Source organism: Cucurbita pepo, chromosome 5, assembly GCF_057944985.1.
Source record: "Cucurbita pepo subsp. pepo isolate OVF chromosome 5, ASM5794498v1, whole genome shotgun sequence".
Classification (NCBI taxonomy): Eukaryota; Viridiplantae; Streptophyta; class Magnoliopsida; order Cucurbitales; family Cucurbitaceae; genus Cucurbita; species Cucurbita pepo.
Genome location: NC_141802.1, coordinates 18,079,113 through 18,095,888, shown reverse-complemented (window position 1 = coordinate 18,095,888; position 16,776 = coordinate 18,079,113). Strand labels below are relative to the sequence as shown.

Sequence of the window (16,776 nt, the reverse complement as noted above, 5' to 3'; positions counted from 1 at the left end):
ATTATTTATAAAGATATTAAAGTAATAAAATTTAAAATATTGTCTAAAAAACAAAATTTGAAGTATAATAAAAATTAGTTTTAAAATAATAATAATAAGTATAATAAATTTATTGAGGGTACCAAGTGGGGGCTGTCAATATGAGAAGTCGTATCCAATATCTGACGTGTCTTAAATTTTTATGTCACTGTATAAAATAGGGAGAAACACGTGGCACGGTGTGGACCCCACCAACTATTTCTTTTTTATTTATTTAAATCCACAAGACATAGTGTACCCAACACACGGTCAACCACACGTGGTCAAGTCAAGTGAAGTGACGATGGAGCTCAAAAGGAAAAAAAAATTCAATAATAAATTTTTATTTAAAAAATATCCTTAAATTTTCAGTAGTATTTTATAAATATTTTAAAATTCAAAAACTATTAATTTATTTATTTTTTTCTCCAAGTTTCAGGTGGAATAAAATTGTTTGTCCAATCCCTACTCGTCACTAGTTAATAGATATTGTCCTCACAATCTACCCTTTCGAGGTCTAGGGTCTTCGCCGACACTCGTTCTTTTTTCCAATCGATGTGAGACCGTTACCAAATCCACCCCCTTCGGCGAACATCCATGAGGCTGGTACATTGTTCCGATGTCTAACTTTGATACCATTTGTAACGACCCAAGCCCAAGCCCACTGCGAGCAGATATTGTCTTCTTTGGGCATTCCCTCAAGGCTTCAAAACGCGTCTTTAAGGAGAAGGTTTCTACACCCTTATAAAGAGTGTTTTGTTCTCCTCCCCAACTAACGTGGGACATCTAGTAACACTGACGTGATCCTAATATACACTTAAAAATGTGAACCTACCAAATTTGATCACTTCATATAGAGTGAAACACTGATAGCAATCATACATATCATACTTGTCTCATCTTACAGAATTTTACCATTCAAACATGGTAGTAATTAAGATCTCATTATTGCAGTCTTATTTACATGAACACTAAATTTTGGGTAACTTTCCAGCAATGGATGAACATAACATAATATTTTTCTAACATAAGATCCAATCTGCAAGAACAGCTGCAGGATTTACCTTCAACCTTTCCAATGCACATCAATAAGCTATCATTTAGCTATTCTGAGTATCATTCTTTCGAAAAAGTCTCTTGATGGCTTCTTCCTTTTCATCGACGAAGTCGATAAACTTGTATACGACATGAATCCAGCTCGAGTTTGAATTAGATGATACCATCTCTGCATGAGAAGATTCCTTCTGCTGCTGTCTTATGTATCGGGCGAATTGTCGGATGATTCGGAGCAAAAATATGAGAAGAGCAGCGAGTGAAAAGGCACCGCACAACAGATATAGACCCCAGAAGCTGAGTAAGTGAAGTTGGTTAGGCTCAGATTTCCTTCTCCTCTCTCCAGGACAACCCTTCTTGCAGAACCACTTCTCATGGATCTTCTGAAGTTTTCCATTCTCGGACAGCTTTAGAATTGCTGTTGAAATGTCTACTGCAAGTGGAGATCCTCTCTGAAAAGCCTGGTAGAAAGTTTTACATTAATGGAGTGCAACTATTCCATGAAAAGAGTAACATAGAATACTAACTATATCGGCTCAAGTCCACGCTAGCAGATCTTTCCTTTACGAGCTTTCCTTCAAAAAATTTAAAATGCGTGAGGATGACGGCGATACGGACCAAAGCAGACACTATCTACTAGCAGTGGGCTTGAGCTGTCACACTAACCACTAACACTAGTTTAAAATCAACCAGAGCTAACAATTTTTTAGACCGGAAGAAAACATCCATTCTTTTAAAAGAACAGAGAAAGATAGGCTCAGGCACTAATGGGCTCATTGAACTATCTATGGCTGAGAGCCTTCACAACCTAGGCACGATGACACAATTATCAGGGGCATGCTCTACTACTGAGCTAATAGTCCGTCGTGCGGGCCTCCCACTGGAGCCCAGAACTGAAATTTCAAACAAAAAAACATAGTAGCCTAGCTGTGGGGAGAGATTCTCCAAAGTGATATCATGATTAATGCACCTACTAATGTATGTCCTAATAGTCCTAATGCACCTACTAATGTATGTCCACAGTTATCTCCTGCTGTAGTTAAAGAAGGGTACCCACAAATCCCCATCCACTCTTGGTGAATGGCTGACCGATCATTCCGAAGTCGTTCCTCCCTGATAAGAATAACTCCACATATGGCAGTTCATCAACAACAGCAGCCACCCCTCCTTTTTTGAAGGGCCCCTTCAATAGTGCTGATTCATACTCTTCAGGAGAGCCTAGAGGTACAAGCCTCGATCGCGGAAGGTAAAGGCTCTCGGTCAGATAGCTATATGCAAACGATCCAACCTGGTACCCAATTGGGTGTTCACTAGTAATCAAGTCATCAAGTCCTTTAATGGGAGATGAAAGCTGCTGAACTGTAAGGATTGAAGTGAGACTAGCTGTATAGCTTGATGTGATAACCATCAATAAGAACAGCCACACCACCATTACCATGCGTCCAAGTGGACTTACAGTATCTTCCTCTGTAATATAGAAATCTTGTCAAACATTTACCACATCAATTCAAGTGAACAGTAGATAACAGCAAGTATTTTTTTAGGTAAATTGAAGCAGAAATATAAATAAGCCTAATTGTCGTTTTGAATGTATAAATTTGTTCTTATTTATAATCATAACATAGTGAGAATAGAGTGGATTAAATGATAAGCTGTTGGAGCTTGATTTCTCTTATATAGTCCTAGTTAAAAGTCCGACTTCGAGTCGAACTTGCTCCGTATGAAGCCCACTTGATGATGCTGTTTCTTCTTATTTTAGACAGTGTTTGTTGTTAGGAATCACGACTCTATACAATAGTATGATCTTGTCCACTTTGAGCATAAGCTCTCGTGGCTTTGTTTTGGGCTTTCTCCAAAAGCCTCGTACCAATGGAGATGTATTCCTTACTTATAAACCCATGATCATTCCCTAAATTAACCAACGTGCGACTTCTTCCCAACAATCTTCAACAATCCTCTCCACGAACAAAGTACACTATAGAGCCTCCCCAAAGGCCTATAGAGCCCTCGAACAACCTCCCCTTAATTGAGGTTCGACTCTTTTCTCTGGAGCCCTCGAACAAAGTACACCCTATGTTCGACACTTTTTTACTACACCTTCGAAGGTCCCAACTTCTTTGTCCGACATTTGAGGATTCTATTGACATGACTAAATTAGGGCATTACTCTGATGCCATGTTAGGAATCACAACTCTCCATAATGGTATGATATTGTCCACTTCAAACATAAGCCTCATTGCTTTGTTTTGGGCTTCCCCAAAAGACCTCATACCAATAAAGATGTATTCCTTACTTATAAACTTATGATCATTCCCTAAATTAGCTAACGTGGACTCCCTCCCAACCATCCTCAACAATTATTATAGAACACAAGAAAAAGAAACAACAAATAGAAGAATCAGAAGTAAAATACAGATATCTTACGGTTTGTTTTAAACAAGGTTGAGAAGCTGAACCTGCAAGATGGAAACATTTTCAAAGATCAACTTATTTTTAAAGGAAATGTGTATCAACCATTTACTGATTAATAAGCCAACAACCTTCAGATCACTTACAGTAATACTGTCACGAGCTGCCTCTTTGGTGGACCACGGAAATCATCGTTTACTCGATGCTCAAGAAGCCATATGACTGCACCGATCATAAAAAACGACGCCGAGGTAACACACCACATCTCTACTGTAAATGGTTTAAGGAAAACCCAAGCATTTGATTTTGAATTTTTGATTGGAGCCACAATAACAAGACCAGTAGAAGCAAAAGGCTGAGAAAAATCCACAATCCTTGTGCGGTTGGCTACAATTGCAATATCTCCAACAGCTGCATCAAATATCTATCACAAAAAAAAAAACAAGAGAAAGTAAAGACTTCATTCTCTTTAGACAACAAACAAGTAGATAGTATGGTTATGATCGCAACAACAACGCACATATTTGATCTAGAAGAGAGAAAATGCAAGAAAAAATATTGACTAAAGGTTTTGTATGGATGACTTACTATCTAAGGGTATATATGGTTCGGTTCACTATATATAGTTTTACCAGATATAACCATCTACTCTATATATATAACTTGTATAATCGTTAACTAAGCTATAAATAAGAACAAATGTAATGTTTACTTACACCGTTGGCAATGTTCTTCAGAAGGTCGTTATAACAAGGATTGGAGTAGCCATTACCAAAAGGTATAAACCTGTAAGGAACATCATACGGGACCAGCTTTCTTGCTTCATTGAACAGATCAATACAATATCCTTCAATGTTTTTGTTGCTTCCATTGGTTACTGAAACAAATTCAACGAAACTTACTCTAAGTGGCACTCCAATTATCAATGGTCTTTCATTATCTGCAATCACCCATCCACGTGGTTTTGCTGTCTTCCCACCAGGCCATGTAACATTGCCAAGAGTCTGGTTTAGATGAGTATAACTAATTCGTTTCTGCTTTAGAGTTTCAGGTGATTGGATTGTAAAGCCTGTGATATTGGACCAATAACCAATCTTGCGCAACCCGGTCTGATCGATATTAAGCACCTCATAACCTCTGCTGATGATATTCCGATCCGAATTGAACTCGAACCGACCACTTAAACCAGTGAATTTTGTCTGCAACAATATGCTCAAAAGAAGAGCACCATCATCAAATACTTTGAGCTTCCCCAATGGCATTTTAGTTGTATTTAAATCATGAAACTCATTCTTCAAAGAGAAGGTAATGCTCCTACCTTCATTCAGAAACTTATCAATTGAACGTGCAAGTACTTGAATGGTATCATAGGCACTAAGGGCATAGACATTCAATGAATAATTCTTTAACCGAGACCATAATGTTGTTTTTTGGCTGGATTCAGGAGTATGTTGACGAAGAACAACCACTCCTTGAAGGATGTTTAGAGAGGTTTTGTTCATGGGAAGAATTGAATCTAAGGTAGTAGAAAGCCAATCTGTTGCCAGCCACACATAATCACTTGTCATCATATTAAGTTGATGAGCTATTTTGAAGATCCTTAATTTAGGATCAGGATTGACATGAACAACATAGACACGAGGGCCAAGCAGCTTGGATTTATTGAGTATGTCCGTGATTTCTCTGAGATGAAACAGAGAAGGTAAGGGTATTTTATGAGAAATTTTAAACATCTTGTCAAGTTCATCAGTTAAAGTGGATATTCCATTTCTACCATAATCATCATCTACAAAGATCATGATCACCTCTTTCCACTCATAAAAGTCGATTAATTCTGCTAATGCAGTCATTTGATCGGAGTCACTGTGAGTAGTCCGTAGAAAAAAGGGGAATTGGAGAGCAGATAAAGTTGTATCAGTGGCAGCATATGATATAAGAGGCACTTGGAGATTGTTAGCAATCTGTAGAACCATATGAGCCACAACTGAAGATTGAGGCCCAACGATGGCTACCACGTCTTTCTCAAGAACATGGAAAGCTGCCACACATGGGGGCAGAAGTCAGAAAGTGTATTGTAAGACAAGAAGACATCAAAAAAATTCAATATAGAATAAGAATTCCAATATTAAATTTCAAAAAATGTCGCCAAAATACTATAATATAATATGAATGAAGCTGTGTGCGGTGAAGTACCTCCAATAGAGCCCAAGAGAACATTGCAATGAGTGTCTGCCATGACCAAATTCAGCTTTGTTCCATTGAGAATGGAAGGGTCTGCATTAACATCAGAAACTGCAGCTTCCATTGCCACCTTCGCGGCTCTTCCTATAACTGAATCAAAAGTGAAAACTGCACCAATGTTCACAACCGCTGGCCTTTGACAACATGCAGAACCAGCAAGAAATGCCCATATCGAACCAATCAATGTAAGACTTAATAAGCTCTCCATGAGCGAGCTTTGACCAGGAAGACTCAAAGCTGACTAATGCAAGCTTTCACAGAGCCGGAGAGTGCTGAATAGGCAAAGAGCTTTTGGTGATAACCAGGAAAACTTTAATTGAAGAGAAGGAGATCAAGAACGCAGCCCACATAAGAACATGCATTACACCTACAAGTTTCATTACAGAACTACGTACTACCACTTCTGTTATAGACCTCCTAATGAATAAATGGTTAGGATTATTGGAAGAGGAGATCATGAGTTTATAAGAGTTTATAAGTAAGGAATACATCTCAAAAACCTTTTCAGGAAACCAAAAGTAAAGCTATGAAAGCTTATGCTCAAAGTGGACAATATCTTACCATTTGTGGAGAGTCGTGATTTCTAACATGGTATCAGAGTCATGTCCTTAATTTAGTTGTGTCAACAGAATCCTCAAGTGTCGATAAAGGGTGTACTTTGTTTGAGGGCTCTAGAAAAGGAGTCGAGCCTCGATTAAAGAGAGACTGATCGAGGGTTCCATAGGCCTTAGGAGAGGCTCTATAGTGTACTTTGTTCGAGGGGAGGATGGTTGAGGATTGTTGGGAGGGATGTCCTACGTCGACTAATAAAGAGGTTGATCATGAGTTTATAATTAAGGAATACATCTTTATTGGTATAAGGCCTTAGGAGGAAGCTAAAAGTAAAGCCACGAGAGCTTATACTCAAATAGTGGCTCCTAACACAAACGGGCTATTTCAGCGACATAAAATCATCGATAGTAAACAGGACAATAAAAAGTACAGAGGAGGACAAGGAAAACAAGTCAAGGGGGATTGACACATCTTGTCGAGGAACTCATTCAAATCCTATATTATTAATGATAAAACAAAACGAAGCCATCGGTTTATTTTCCAGAAAAACATATCATCCTAAGCAAACGCAAAATCAAAGAACGTAAAAGAGAAGAAAAATTGACTTCCATAGCCAAAAAGCTCTAAGGATTGATAAAAGAAACTTACTGTTGCCCATTAATGCACGCATCCGATTTGACGCCCAAAACCTGTTTAACAACGTGGTGCTGGTTCCGCCGATGATCCCACCAATCATTGTTAATCGATGGTTACAACTCCGAGAAGTTCTCCGACAAAGTCCACCGAATCACCACTGTTACAGAACAGACTAAACAACTGCAAGTTCACAGAAAACAAACACAAAATTTCTCTCCCCTTCCTCATCTGTTCGTCGAAGCAAAGAATCACCGAACCGCAAGGTTTCTTTCCTCGAGAGCCATCGAACCACACTCCAATCACTGAATCAAACTGAAAGAACATATCATATTGAATTACAAATTCAACATTATAATCTACTTTGAAAACGGAACTTCACAGTGAGTCAAAGAAATACGCATCACAAACACTTCAAGAAACGCATAACGACTAACAACAGTGGTACCTTCATAGGAGGGAGGACCATTTGCATTGTTTTCAACTGCAATTTCCGATTGGATGAGGAAGATCCATAAATTTCTGTAATAACACGTGGTGATGATACAATATTATACACCATTTTTCGTAATTTATAAGAGAAAATCATAACAAGAAGGAAGAAAATGATGAACAGAATTTTTCGTAATTACCCTTAAATAGGTTGGATAATTACATTCTAAAACATGATCTTGTAATCTTATTCACACCCATCTTTAAAACATGAAAATTGTTGCAACAACGGTAGGGTAGTTAACTGTTAAACTTTACCCAGATTGAGATTCTGAGAAAGGGTAAAGATGGAGCTTTTTCTCTTATAATAGAAATTCAAGATTCTGAGAAAGTGCTACATTTATTGTTTTAGACAAAAAATATAGAATAAAGATTTATCAACTGGTGTACTTGAGATTCGAGATTTGAGAAGGGGAATCTTTTTTCTTTCTTTCTTATATATATTATCCAAATCGCAGAAGTATATGTTAGATTGTATACTATAATCAACTAAGATATATATTTTTAATAAGAAGAAATGTTTTCTTTTTTTTTTTTTTTTTTTTTTTTTAACAAAAGGTTCCAAATTTTGTGTATATGAAAATTGCTATTAATAAACGTGTATGGTTATTATTTTTTTAAAAAAACGATCCGTTTGTACAAGTGGGATAAGGGTTTGACTTCGATTATTTTTGCTGTCGTGGCTTTATATTAATATTTGATTGAACAATATTTTGTTTATGGGTCAAGAGGAACAACCACTAAACTCTTTTTCAATAATAATAATAATAATATTATTATCATTATTATTATTAGTATGTTCTCTCCTTTTTCTCTTGGTAAGAAAATTATGCATCTCTGACTTGTTGGTTCAAAATTGAATGATGGTTAGTAAGAAATTCTTGGGGACACATTTGATAGCAAACTAGTCGTTGACTTTTTGTTTTAAAATTAAAACTTGTAAACACGTTATTGTTGCCTACTTTTTCATAAATATTTTAAAATTCAAGTTTTTCAAAATTTAAATATAGTTTTATGTAATATAATTTAAAAAAAAAACAACTAAAAATACAAATGTTTTTTTAAAAAAAGAATTAAAAAAATTAATGTGAAACTTTAGTGACTTCTAGATGTGCTCAATTATGGTTGGATTTTATCTATTGTTTTGATAAGTTTCAAATCCTTATATTTTCTAAATTTCTTATCAAAGTTGATCTACTCCAATCTTCCGGAATGTCCATACGTTTTTTTTTTTTCTCATCGGAACTCAAAACATGCAACCCTTGTTAACCAGAGACTAACCTCAAGAGAAATGAGACATTCAGTTCACCACCAAAGCAGAGAAGTACGCAGAATATACAAATGCATCCAAGGAAAATCCTAATTTCTAGCTTCCTCTTGACTCTCTTTGCACTTGCTAGCTTCTTGTCTACAATCATGCAACTTTTATTTAAAAATATATGAAATTCTGTTACCTCCAAGGGACCTGAAGTTCTGCAAATCTTGGCGGACGATGTAGGAAGCCAAATATCAGCTGCTTGCAACGGTATAAGACAAAATCAACATCTAGAAGAACAAAGGGAAGATGATATGGCACACGGCTGTGCTATAGCATGCATGTGCATTGGTGTATGACAACTATAGATAGGAAAAAAGAAATACCTAAGAGCTAGAGCTAGCTTCTTGCTCTGCGTCATCACGGACATCAGAGGTTGATTTCTGTGATTCTGTTGACATTTCAACTTCAGCTTCAGCGGCCGCAGAGCAATTCTGAAAACCATGAGATCTTAGAGAAGAGAGATAGGGACAAACAGATAATAAATGAAACCAGGTGATGTTCAGACAAAGTGAAGCCGAAGGAACGAAATGAGAGAAGAGAATAGAGTTACGAGTTTCTTCTTGTACACTTCAAGAGCTATCTCGTACTCTGCCTTCCTTCCCAAAGATTTTTCAGCGTAAGGAGCTTTTTCCTGAGGAAGAAAAACAAGTACCACAAACTTGTATCGTTAATAATTCTGATGACTAGCGAAGCCAACACATAGTGCAAAACGTTAACAATCTTTTAACTAAAGTACAACAATTAGCTTCCAATCTTATTCCTAAATCATTTATTCTTAAAGTTACTCACTAATAACTGTTTAGTCACGAACTACTTTTCTATGAAATAGTCCGAAAATAAGTGATCATAATCTTACAGCATCAGACATTGATTTCCATTTCTCACCACCAGCTTTACCAACCTGCAAAATAACGAAACACAGATGGCCACAAATCTCTGGCTAAGTATTCGACAAGTCTTCTGATCATCCACTCGGTCGTATTTAAATAAAAGTGGAGGAATAAATAGAAAGGTAAGCTAATTAAAACAAGAGTATAAAATCTCACAGCTGGACCAGCTTTTGCATCAGGAAACTTCTCCTTGAACGTCTTTCTAAATTCCTCCCTATCATTTGCCAAAACAAGAAATCGAAATCAGAACGAATAAATATAATGTAAGCTAGAGTGTAAAGAAAGGTTTCAAAATAAAGCAGATTCTATCTAGCACTAGAGCCAAATCATAAATTATACTTACATGAAAATGAAGAACGCTGTGGCTGGACGTTTAGGAGCATTCTGGTCTTTCTTCATGGCTTTGTTGCTTTTCGTGGATTTCATCTCAGCTTTCCTCTTTTTCAGCATCCTTCGGACAGTATATCAGTAATAAAATCACACATCATGAAAAGGAGATGGCAAGTTGCATAAAAACTTCAGGAACACATTCAAATGAGCCAAATCGTACGGAAAATACGAGAGTTACAATAGTTATTTGATTTAATTCCGAAACAACGATTGAGAGCAGAATAAGGAAATAATATCAGTGGAATAGTTGAGGTTCAAAGAAGTGAAGAAACCTCGTGTAGGAAACCAAAACTAACAAAACTGATTTAGAAACAAACGCATGCGGTGAAGTTCATCTCAATTACAAATATACAAAGAGGCAAAGCATTACAAAATAGTAGGAAAAAAAAAATGGACGTACATTACCTAGAAAGCACAAGAACACAAATATACAGAGACAGAGTACAACATCGCAACTGAGGAGAGCTTGCAGAACCAAAGAAACTAATCGTACAGGAGAAGATAAGAAACTTATATCGAAAACCGAAACAAAGAATGTGAAAACTTATTCAAGACAAAAATTAAAAAAAAAAAAAACTAAAACAAGAAGATCAAATCAGCAAGAAGAAGAGGATTACTCTGCGTTAGGCTTCTTGTGAGTGACAACGGCGTTCTTCAGAGCTCTCATGGTGGCTTTCTAGAATTAGGCAGACTCGTAGAGAAAGAGAGGGAGAGTGATCGAACGAACAGAGAAGGAGAAGAGAACGGCTTTATATAATGTATGATGCGAAATTAATTCGAAATGTTAAACTAAATGAAAATGAAATGCATCCAAAATTCCTTAATTTTGGCGGGAAATGACCACGAATACAATACACGATACGTTGGTTACCGAGGACAGGTGAGCCAAACAAACGCGCGTCGCTTCCTCTTGTACGGAAAATATGATTATTTTACTTGATTTTTAAGTTAAATTACTATTTTAGGTCATGTCTAATAGATTTTTATTTTTTAATTTTTTTAAAATTTTAATTTTATCTAATAATTATATAACATATTTCCCATCCCATTTAAAGTATTAAATCTATTTAATATAATATTAAATTTTATGTCCAATTTTGTGTATTTATATGTTGAAGCTTTATTAGATTTATATGATCTTTTAATGCCAATTTTGGGTAAAATTGTGGATTTATAAATAAAATAAGCATTAATGCCATCTTGTGCAAAATTGTCCCAACATATATTTGCTTATGAAAAGAAATAAATTCTCCATGCCCCATTGGCTGGGTAGCCATTCTTATTAATTTTTATTGGTACCATGGCAATTATGCCCTTATCATGTAAGCCAGTATGGCCAAAAGTGGCAGGGGTATAACGGGAAAAGCGTCATTAGTAATTCTAATTTTTAATTTTATACCCATCAAATTAAATTTAAAAGTCGACATAAATTGGTAATTAATTTTTTTTAATTTTGATTAAAAAAATAAGGTGTATAATAAACTCAAGAGTGAGGACAGTTTGGTAATTTGGTAGTATCGAGAAAGATGACGGCATGGCAGTCTTCTCTCTTACCTCTCCTCTGTTCACTTCAACTTGCAGTCTCTGCAAATACAGTGTTCAGAGAGAGAGAGAGAGAGAGAGAGAGAGGCAAAGCTCAGTGATGAAGAAACGAACAAATTAGATTAGAGAGAAAGATAAACAAGGGGAGCGCCTTTATTCTGATTTCTGATACTTAACCCTTCTTCTCTATCTCTGTTTCAAATTCCTTTTGCTCCAGAAACTCCAACGATTTGGCGCTTTTCTTCGCTTGATTTCTTTTGCTTCTTCTCTTGGAGGAAAAAATGTCTTGGAAAAGCAAGGCCGATCATCATTCTTCAACGAGTGTTGTAACTCAGAAATGGACTCTGTTCCTTTGCTTCGGGAGCTTTTTCTCTGGAATGCTCTTCACCAATAGGTTTGCGACTCGGATTATTTACTTCGAATTCCTGTTTCTGTTCTTCTTCTTTTTCCTTCTTGATTTCGTGGTTAATTTTCGATTCTGGGATTGTTATTGATGTGTGTTGATATTTTAAGTTGTTCTAAGTTCATTTTCTCTCCGATTTTGGGGAAAACGAAAAGGCTACCCCTCTCGATCATGATATTTGGGAATAACTATCTTCTTTTTATGACTGCTTTACTCGGATGATCCAAAAGGAAGCATCTATGGAAATTTTGTTCTCTTCTTTTTCTTTTGGTTTCTCTCTCCTAATAATGAATGGAAGTTTGGTTGGTCTCATGTTTTCTTCTTTTTTCTCGTTCCTTTTGTGATTCAATAGCTTAAGATTTATTATTCCTAGCAAGTTCTAGACAATGTTTACTATTATCACTGTATTTCTAGTTCTTCTGGAAGCTCCTGTGTCTGTGTTCAATGAAATCATTGAGTACCAAGAACTTTCTCCCCCCCTGAAACTTAGCTGATTACCAAATCTAATTATTTTGAGGAAGATGGTTATTGACAGAATGGAATTTCTTGCAGAATGTGGACCATTCCTGAACATAAAGGTATGGCACGAACAACGTCGGTGGAAGCTGAAGAATTGAAATTAGCTTCAGAGGGGTGTGGCCTCAAATCTGTATGCATCTCCAAATTTCTCTTACTTCTCCAGTGCTATAATGAACCTGCTAATGTAATTACTTTGGCATCCACATTGAATTCTTCTCTGGATTTCTGTAGTTACAGCAGCAGGAAGTCAATTTTTCATCTAAAGACATTTTTGGCAAGGTTTTCAAGACTCGTGATGCTATACAGTAAGTGATTATGTTATTTTGTTGGACTGAATGCACTTTAACTATGACTAACCCACAAGGTGTTCTAATGCAGCACATTAGATAAGACAATTTCTAACTTAGAGATGGAATTAGCTGCTGCGAAGTCGGTACACGAATCGATCCAAAGCGGTTCTCCTTTATCAGAAGATTCAAAGAAGATAGATAGATCAGGAAGAAGAAAGTATTTAATGGTTGTAGGAATCAATACTGCCTTTAGCAGCAGGAAAAGAAGAGATTCTGTTCGGGCTACCTGGATGCCTCAAGGTTCGGATTATTCGTTCTCATTATGTTAATCTGTTTTCTCATTTTCGTTGATCTCATACCATTCATATTACTTCCATTGAATTGTTGCTTCTGTTCTTGCATTTTGTCAAAAAAAAAAAAGGTGAAAAAAGAAGGAAGTTGGAAGAAGAAAAGGGCATCATTGTTCGCTTTGTCATTGGCCACAGGTCGCTTTCCTATCCTCCTCAAATTCCCTTAGATGTCAAGTTCGAATTAGGTGGCACTGAATAATGGCATGCTTAAGTATGCTTCATTGGTTTAAATACTTTACCTTCTTCTCAAGGAAATTACCATAGCCGAGTACCTTTATTCTGAATATTGATTTGCTGTAAAAGATTGTTTAAGAAGAGTAACAGCCCAAGCCACCGCTACTAGATATTGTCCGCTTTATCCCGTTACGTATCGCTGTCAGCCTCACGGTTTTAAAACGCATCTATTAGGAAGAGGTTTTCACACACTTATAAAGAATGTTTTGTTCCCCTCTTCAACCGATGTGGCATCTCACAATCCACCTCCCTTGGGGACCCAGAGTCCTCATTGGTACACCGGTAGGAAGAGGTTTTCACACACTTATAAAAAATGTTTTGTTCCCCTCTTCAACCGATGTGGCATCTCACAATCCACCTCTCTTAGGGACCCAAAATCCTCATTGGTACACCGCCCGGTGTTTGACTTTAATACCATTTGTAACAGTCCAAGCCCACTGCTAGTAGATATTGTCCTCTTTAGCCCGTTTTGTATCGCCGTCAATCTCACGGTTTTAAAACGCGTTTGTTAGGGAGAGGTTTTCACATTTCTTATAAGGAATGTTTTGTTCCTCTCTCTAATGAATGTGGTATCTCACAAGAATTGACACTTAGCACGCATTTTCTTTCTTAATTGAGTTTAGACTACTTAGTTTCTTTTAATGTTAGTCAAGACTTGTGAACAACCCGAGTTTATTCTCTGATCTACGTAACATTATGCCTTTGAGTTGCTGAGATTCTTTACTTATTGAGAAAGTTCCCCTTCTTATATAGTGTGACTTCAGGAGGTATTCTTGATAGAGCTGTTGAAGCAGAAGATAAAAAGCATGGTGATCTCCTTAGGCTGGTAATGTTTTGTACCTATCTTCCAAATTTCTTGAACTCCTCGTGTTTAAAGTTATAGTAGAGTGATGATTATGTTACACTTATTTACGTCATTCGTGAGCAGGACCACGTTGAAGGTTACCTCGAATTATCAGCAAAAACTAAAATATACTTTGCGACAGCCGTTGCTTTATGGGATGCAGACTTTTACGTGAAAGTCGATGACGATGTTCATGTTAATATTGGTATGCTAATTCTGAACGCAATGTAGAATATAAAGGAAAGGAAATCAAGTTTCCTTGATGCATTTCGATCCTTTGGCTCAGGAACGCTCGGTGAAACATTAGTCAGACATCGAAAGAAGCCACGAGTATACATCGGATGCATGAAATCTGGCCCTGTGCTTTCACAGAGGTAAGATACGTTCTCTTTTTGCTTCTCCCTTTATGATCAATGTTGAGCTAAAACTTGATCAACTATCATTCAGGGGAGTGAGATACCATGAGCCTGAATATTGGAAATTCGGAGAAGCTGGAAACAAGTATTTTCGTCATGCGACCGGACAACTATATGCCATCTCAAAGGAGTTGGCTTCTTACATTTCAATAAACCAGTAATCTTCTACACTAAATGTATTTGAGAGATGGTCTTTGGCTTTCTACATTTATGTATTTTCACAAATGCTCGTCTATTTTACCTTATCTCAGACATCTTCTACACAAGTATGCTAACGAGGATGTCTCCTTGGGATCCTGGTTTATTGGACTCGATGTCGAACATATCGATGATCGGAGACTCTGCTGTGGCACTCCACCAGGTAATGTTTTCCTACAATTTTTTTTAACGACGTGCGAGAACAACGAACTTGTCCATGGAAGACAACTTTCAGTGAGGTCTAATTTGGTACCCTACTAACCATTTTGCTGAGAATATTGGTTCAGAAGTCAAATCCAGTGTTTGTTGGCCCTCAGCTTCTTTCTATCCTTTTTCCCACTTAGAAAGATACTGCATACCATAATCATAATAGAATTGAATAGAATTAGAGACGCAAATATTGACCGAAAAACAAGTTTACATTAACCTGCTAATAAGAATCTTGTACTGTAAATCTGACATCCTAGGGGAAAACAAATTGCCTTCGGGATCGTATTATTGAAAAACCAATTCAAATGGCTGATGAAGTTTGGTATGCAGTTGGCCTATCACTAAGACTGCTTATGTAGAATCAAACTCTACCTGCCATCTGTTAATGTGAAGGTATCACACAAACTTCTTGTGCAGATTGCGAGTGGAAGGCTCAGGCGGGAAACATTTGCGTTGCTTCGTTCGATTGGAGTTGCAGCGGGATTTGCAAGTCTGCGGAGAGGATTAAGGAAGTCCATCGACGGTGTGGAGAAGGCGAGAATGTACTATGGAGTGCCACTTTCTGAATGCTGCTTGGACTTCTTCCATACTCGGAGCTGTTGTCTGTACTAGAAAGCTTGCTAATCTTGTACGAACCCAGAGACTTAAAATGACAGATTGAGAGAGAGAGAGAGCGCTGCACGAGCCACCTCCATTTTTTCTGAGGGCTGGCTAAATCAGCAGCTGAAACATAAAAGTACACAAATTCTTTGTGGCTATGAGGGCCAATTTGTAAGTTAATAATTCCCTATTGTCATGAAGACATGATAATAAAAACAACCAAACGAGCACGACTTAAAGGTAGTCAAGCATCAGTGTCTTCTTCGTTTAAAAAATTTGCTTATTCTAACTAGTTTTGAAAGGGGGATAAGAATTATAAACGGTATCAGTCCAGACCCATCCACTCCCATCCACTGTCAGTAGATATTGTCTGTTTTTATCCATTACATATCGTTGTCAGCTTCACAGTTTTGAAACGTGTCTACTCAAAAGAAGTTGTATGCCCTTATAAAGAATGTTTGTTCGACCCAATGAAAAATAATAAACTGGGAAGGCAAAAAATGGCAAAAAATATCAGCTTTGCCATAAAAAGGAAATTCTCAAACACAAGTAAACAGTAGATTACCTTCTGTTCTGGTTCTCTGCATTGCCAGCTCAAGGCAGAATGGTGGAACCAAAATTGGTAGCAGAAATCTGAAAAAAGAGAAGACAACACAAAACGACATGCTAAAACTCAGAATCTGTCTTTCAGCTTCTTAAGCTTTCAGGCAAAACAACCAGAACGACAAGATCTTGAGACTTTCAGACGTTCAAACACTGACAAAACAATGTCCATTTCATGTCACTCTCCCAAACAAAAACTAACCATGACAATGTTATTGTAAACCATATAAATTATAAGCAAAAATATGACACGTGATATTGGCACGGCTCAATAAAAAAGAAGAACACAAGTTAAACAGAGCACTGCTTTCTTATTGAACCGAACCAACATCTCGTTCCAAAAAACCCCACCACACCACACCACGTTTATTCGAACTTCTTACCTTTTGATCAATGAAAACTTACCCAAGAACATGGGAATTCTGAGTAGACAGAGACAGTGGAATTCCACCTGGAAAAGTTTGTCTCCTGCAAGACCACAATGTCTCGGTAACAACACAAAGAGACACTGCCTTCCTTTTTCTAGAGAGAGAGAGAGAGAGAGAGAGAGAGAGAGAGATTCAAAGTGAGA

At 37.1% G+C, this 16,776-nt stretch overlaps 3 protein-coding genes and 1 long non-coding RNA gene across 6 annotated transcripts; 1 reads left to right on the top strand and 3 right to left on the bottom strand.

Annotated features, from left to right (window-relative positions):
- Positions 1–877: 877 nt before the first annotated feature.
- On the bottom strand, positions 878–7,063 carry LOC111795120 (glutamate receptor 3.7-like). Of its 2 annotated transcripts, none has more exons than XM_023677376.2 (7): positions 6,922–7,063; positions 5,674–5,993; positions 4,197–5,518; positions 3,627–3,904; positions 3,496–3,527; positions 2,129–2,538; positions 878–1,532 (listed from the first exon to the last, which is right to left on the bottom strand). In XM_023677376.2, the coding sequence occupies exons 2-7, from the start codon at positions 5,927–5,929 to the stop codon at positions 1,119–1,121; spliced, it is 2,712 nt and encodes a 903-aa protein (XP_023533144.2). In that variant the 5' UTR covers positions 5,930–5,993; positions 6,922–7,063; the 3' UTR covers positions 878–1,118. The 2 variants fall into 2 exon arrangements, with proteins under 2 accessions (XP_023533144.2, XP_086980429.1); XM_087124303.1 differs by having other exon boundaries at positions 5,674–6,031; positions 6,922–7,045.
- A 1,540-nt stretch (positions 7,064–8,603) lies between these two features.
- LOC111795123 (high mobility group B protein 3-like) lies at positions 8,604–10,769 on the bottom strand. Its single transcript, XM_023677379.2, has 7 exons — positions 10,614–10,769; positions 9,950–10,057; positions 9,763–9,820; positions 9,573–9,617; positions 9,267–9,347; positions 9,040–9,147; positions 8,604–8,911 (listed from the first exon to the last, which is right to left on the bottom strand). Exons 1-6 carry the CDS (start codon positions 10,661–10,663, stop codon positions 9,040–9,042), a joined length of 450 nt encoding a protein of 149 aa, XP_023533147.2. The 5' UTR covers positions 10,664–10,769; the 3' UTR covers positions 8,604–8,911.
- A 760-nt stretch (positions 10,770–11,529) lies between these two features.
- LOC111795122 (putative beta-1,3-galactosyltransferase 2) lies at positions 11,530–15,845 on the top strand. Of its 2 annotated transcripts, XM_023677378.2 has the most exons (11): positions 11,533–11,932; positions 12,494–12,590; positions 12,692–12,765; positions 12,839–13,050; positions 13,172–13,235; positions 14,088–14,160; positions 14,263–14,383; positions 14,465–14,552; positions 14,626–14,751; positions 14,846–14,955; positions 15,420–15,845. In XM_023677378.2, the coding sequence occupies exons 1-11, from the start codon at positions 11,820–11,822 to the stop codon at positions 15,566–15,568; spliced, it is 1,227 nt and encodes a 408-aa protein (XP_023533146.1). In that variant the 5' UTR covers positions 11,533–11,819; the 3' UTR covers positions 15,569–15,845. The 2 variants fall into 2 exon arrangements, with proteins under 2 accessions (XP_086980127.1, XP_023533146.1); XM_087124001.1 differs by lacking the exon at positions 13,172–13,235 and having other exon boundaries at positions 11,530–11,932; positions 14,099–14,160.
- Positions 14,666–15,515, bottom strand: LOC147792745 (uncharacterized). Its single transcript, XR_015421124.1, has 2 exons — positions 15,375–15,515; positions 14,666–15,143 (listed from the first exon to the last, which is right to left on the bottom strand). It is a non-coding gene; the product is annotated as an uncharacterized LOC147792745 (long non-coding RNA).
- Positions 15,846–16,776: the final 931 nt, after the last annotated feature.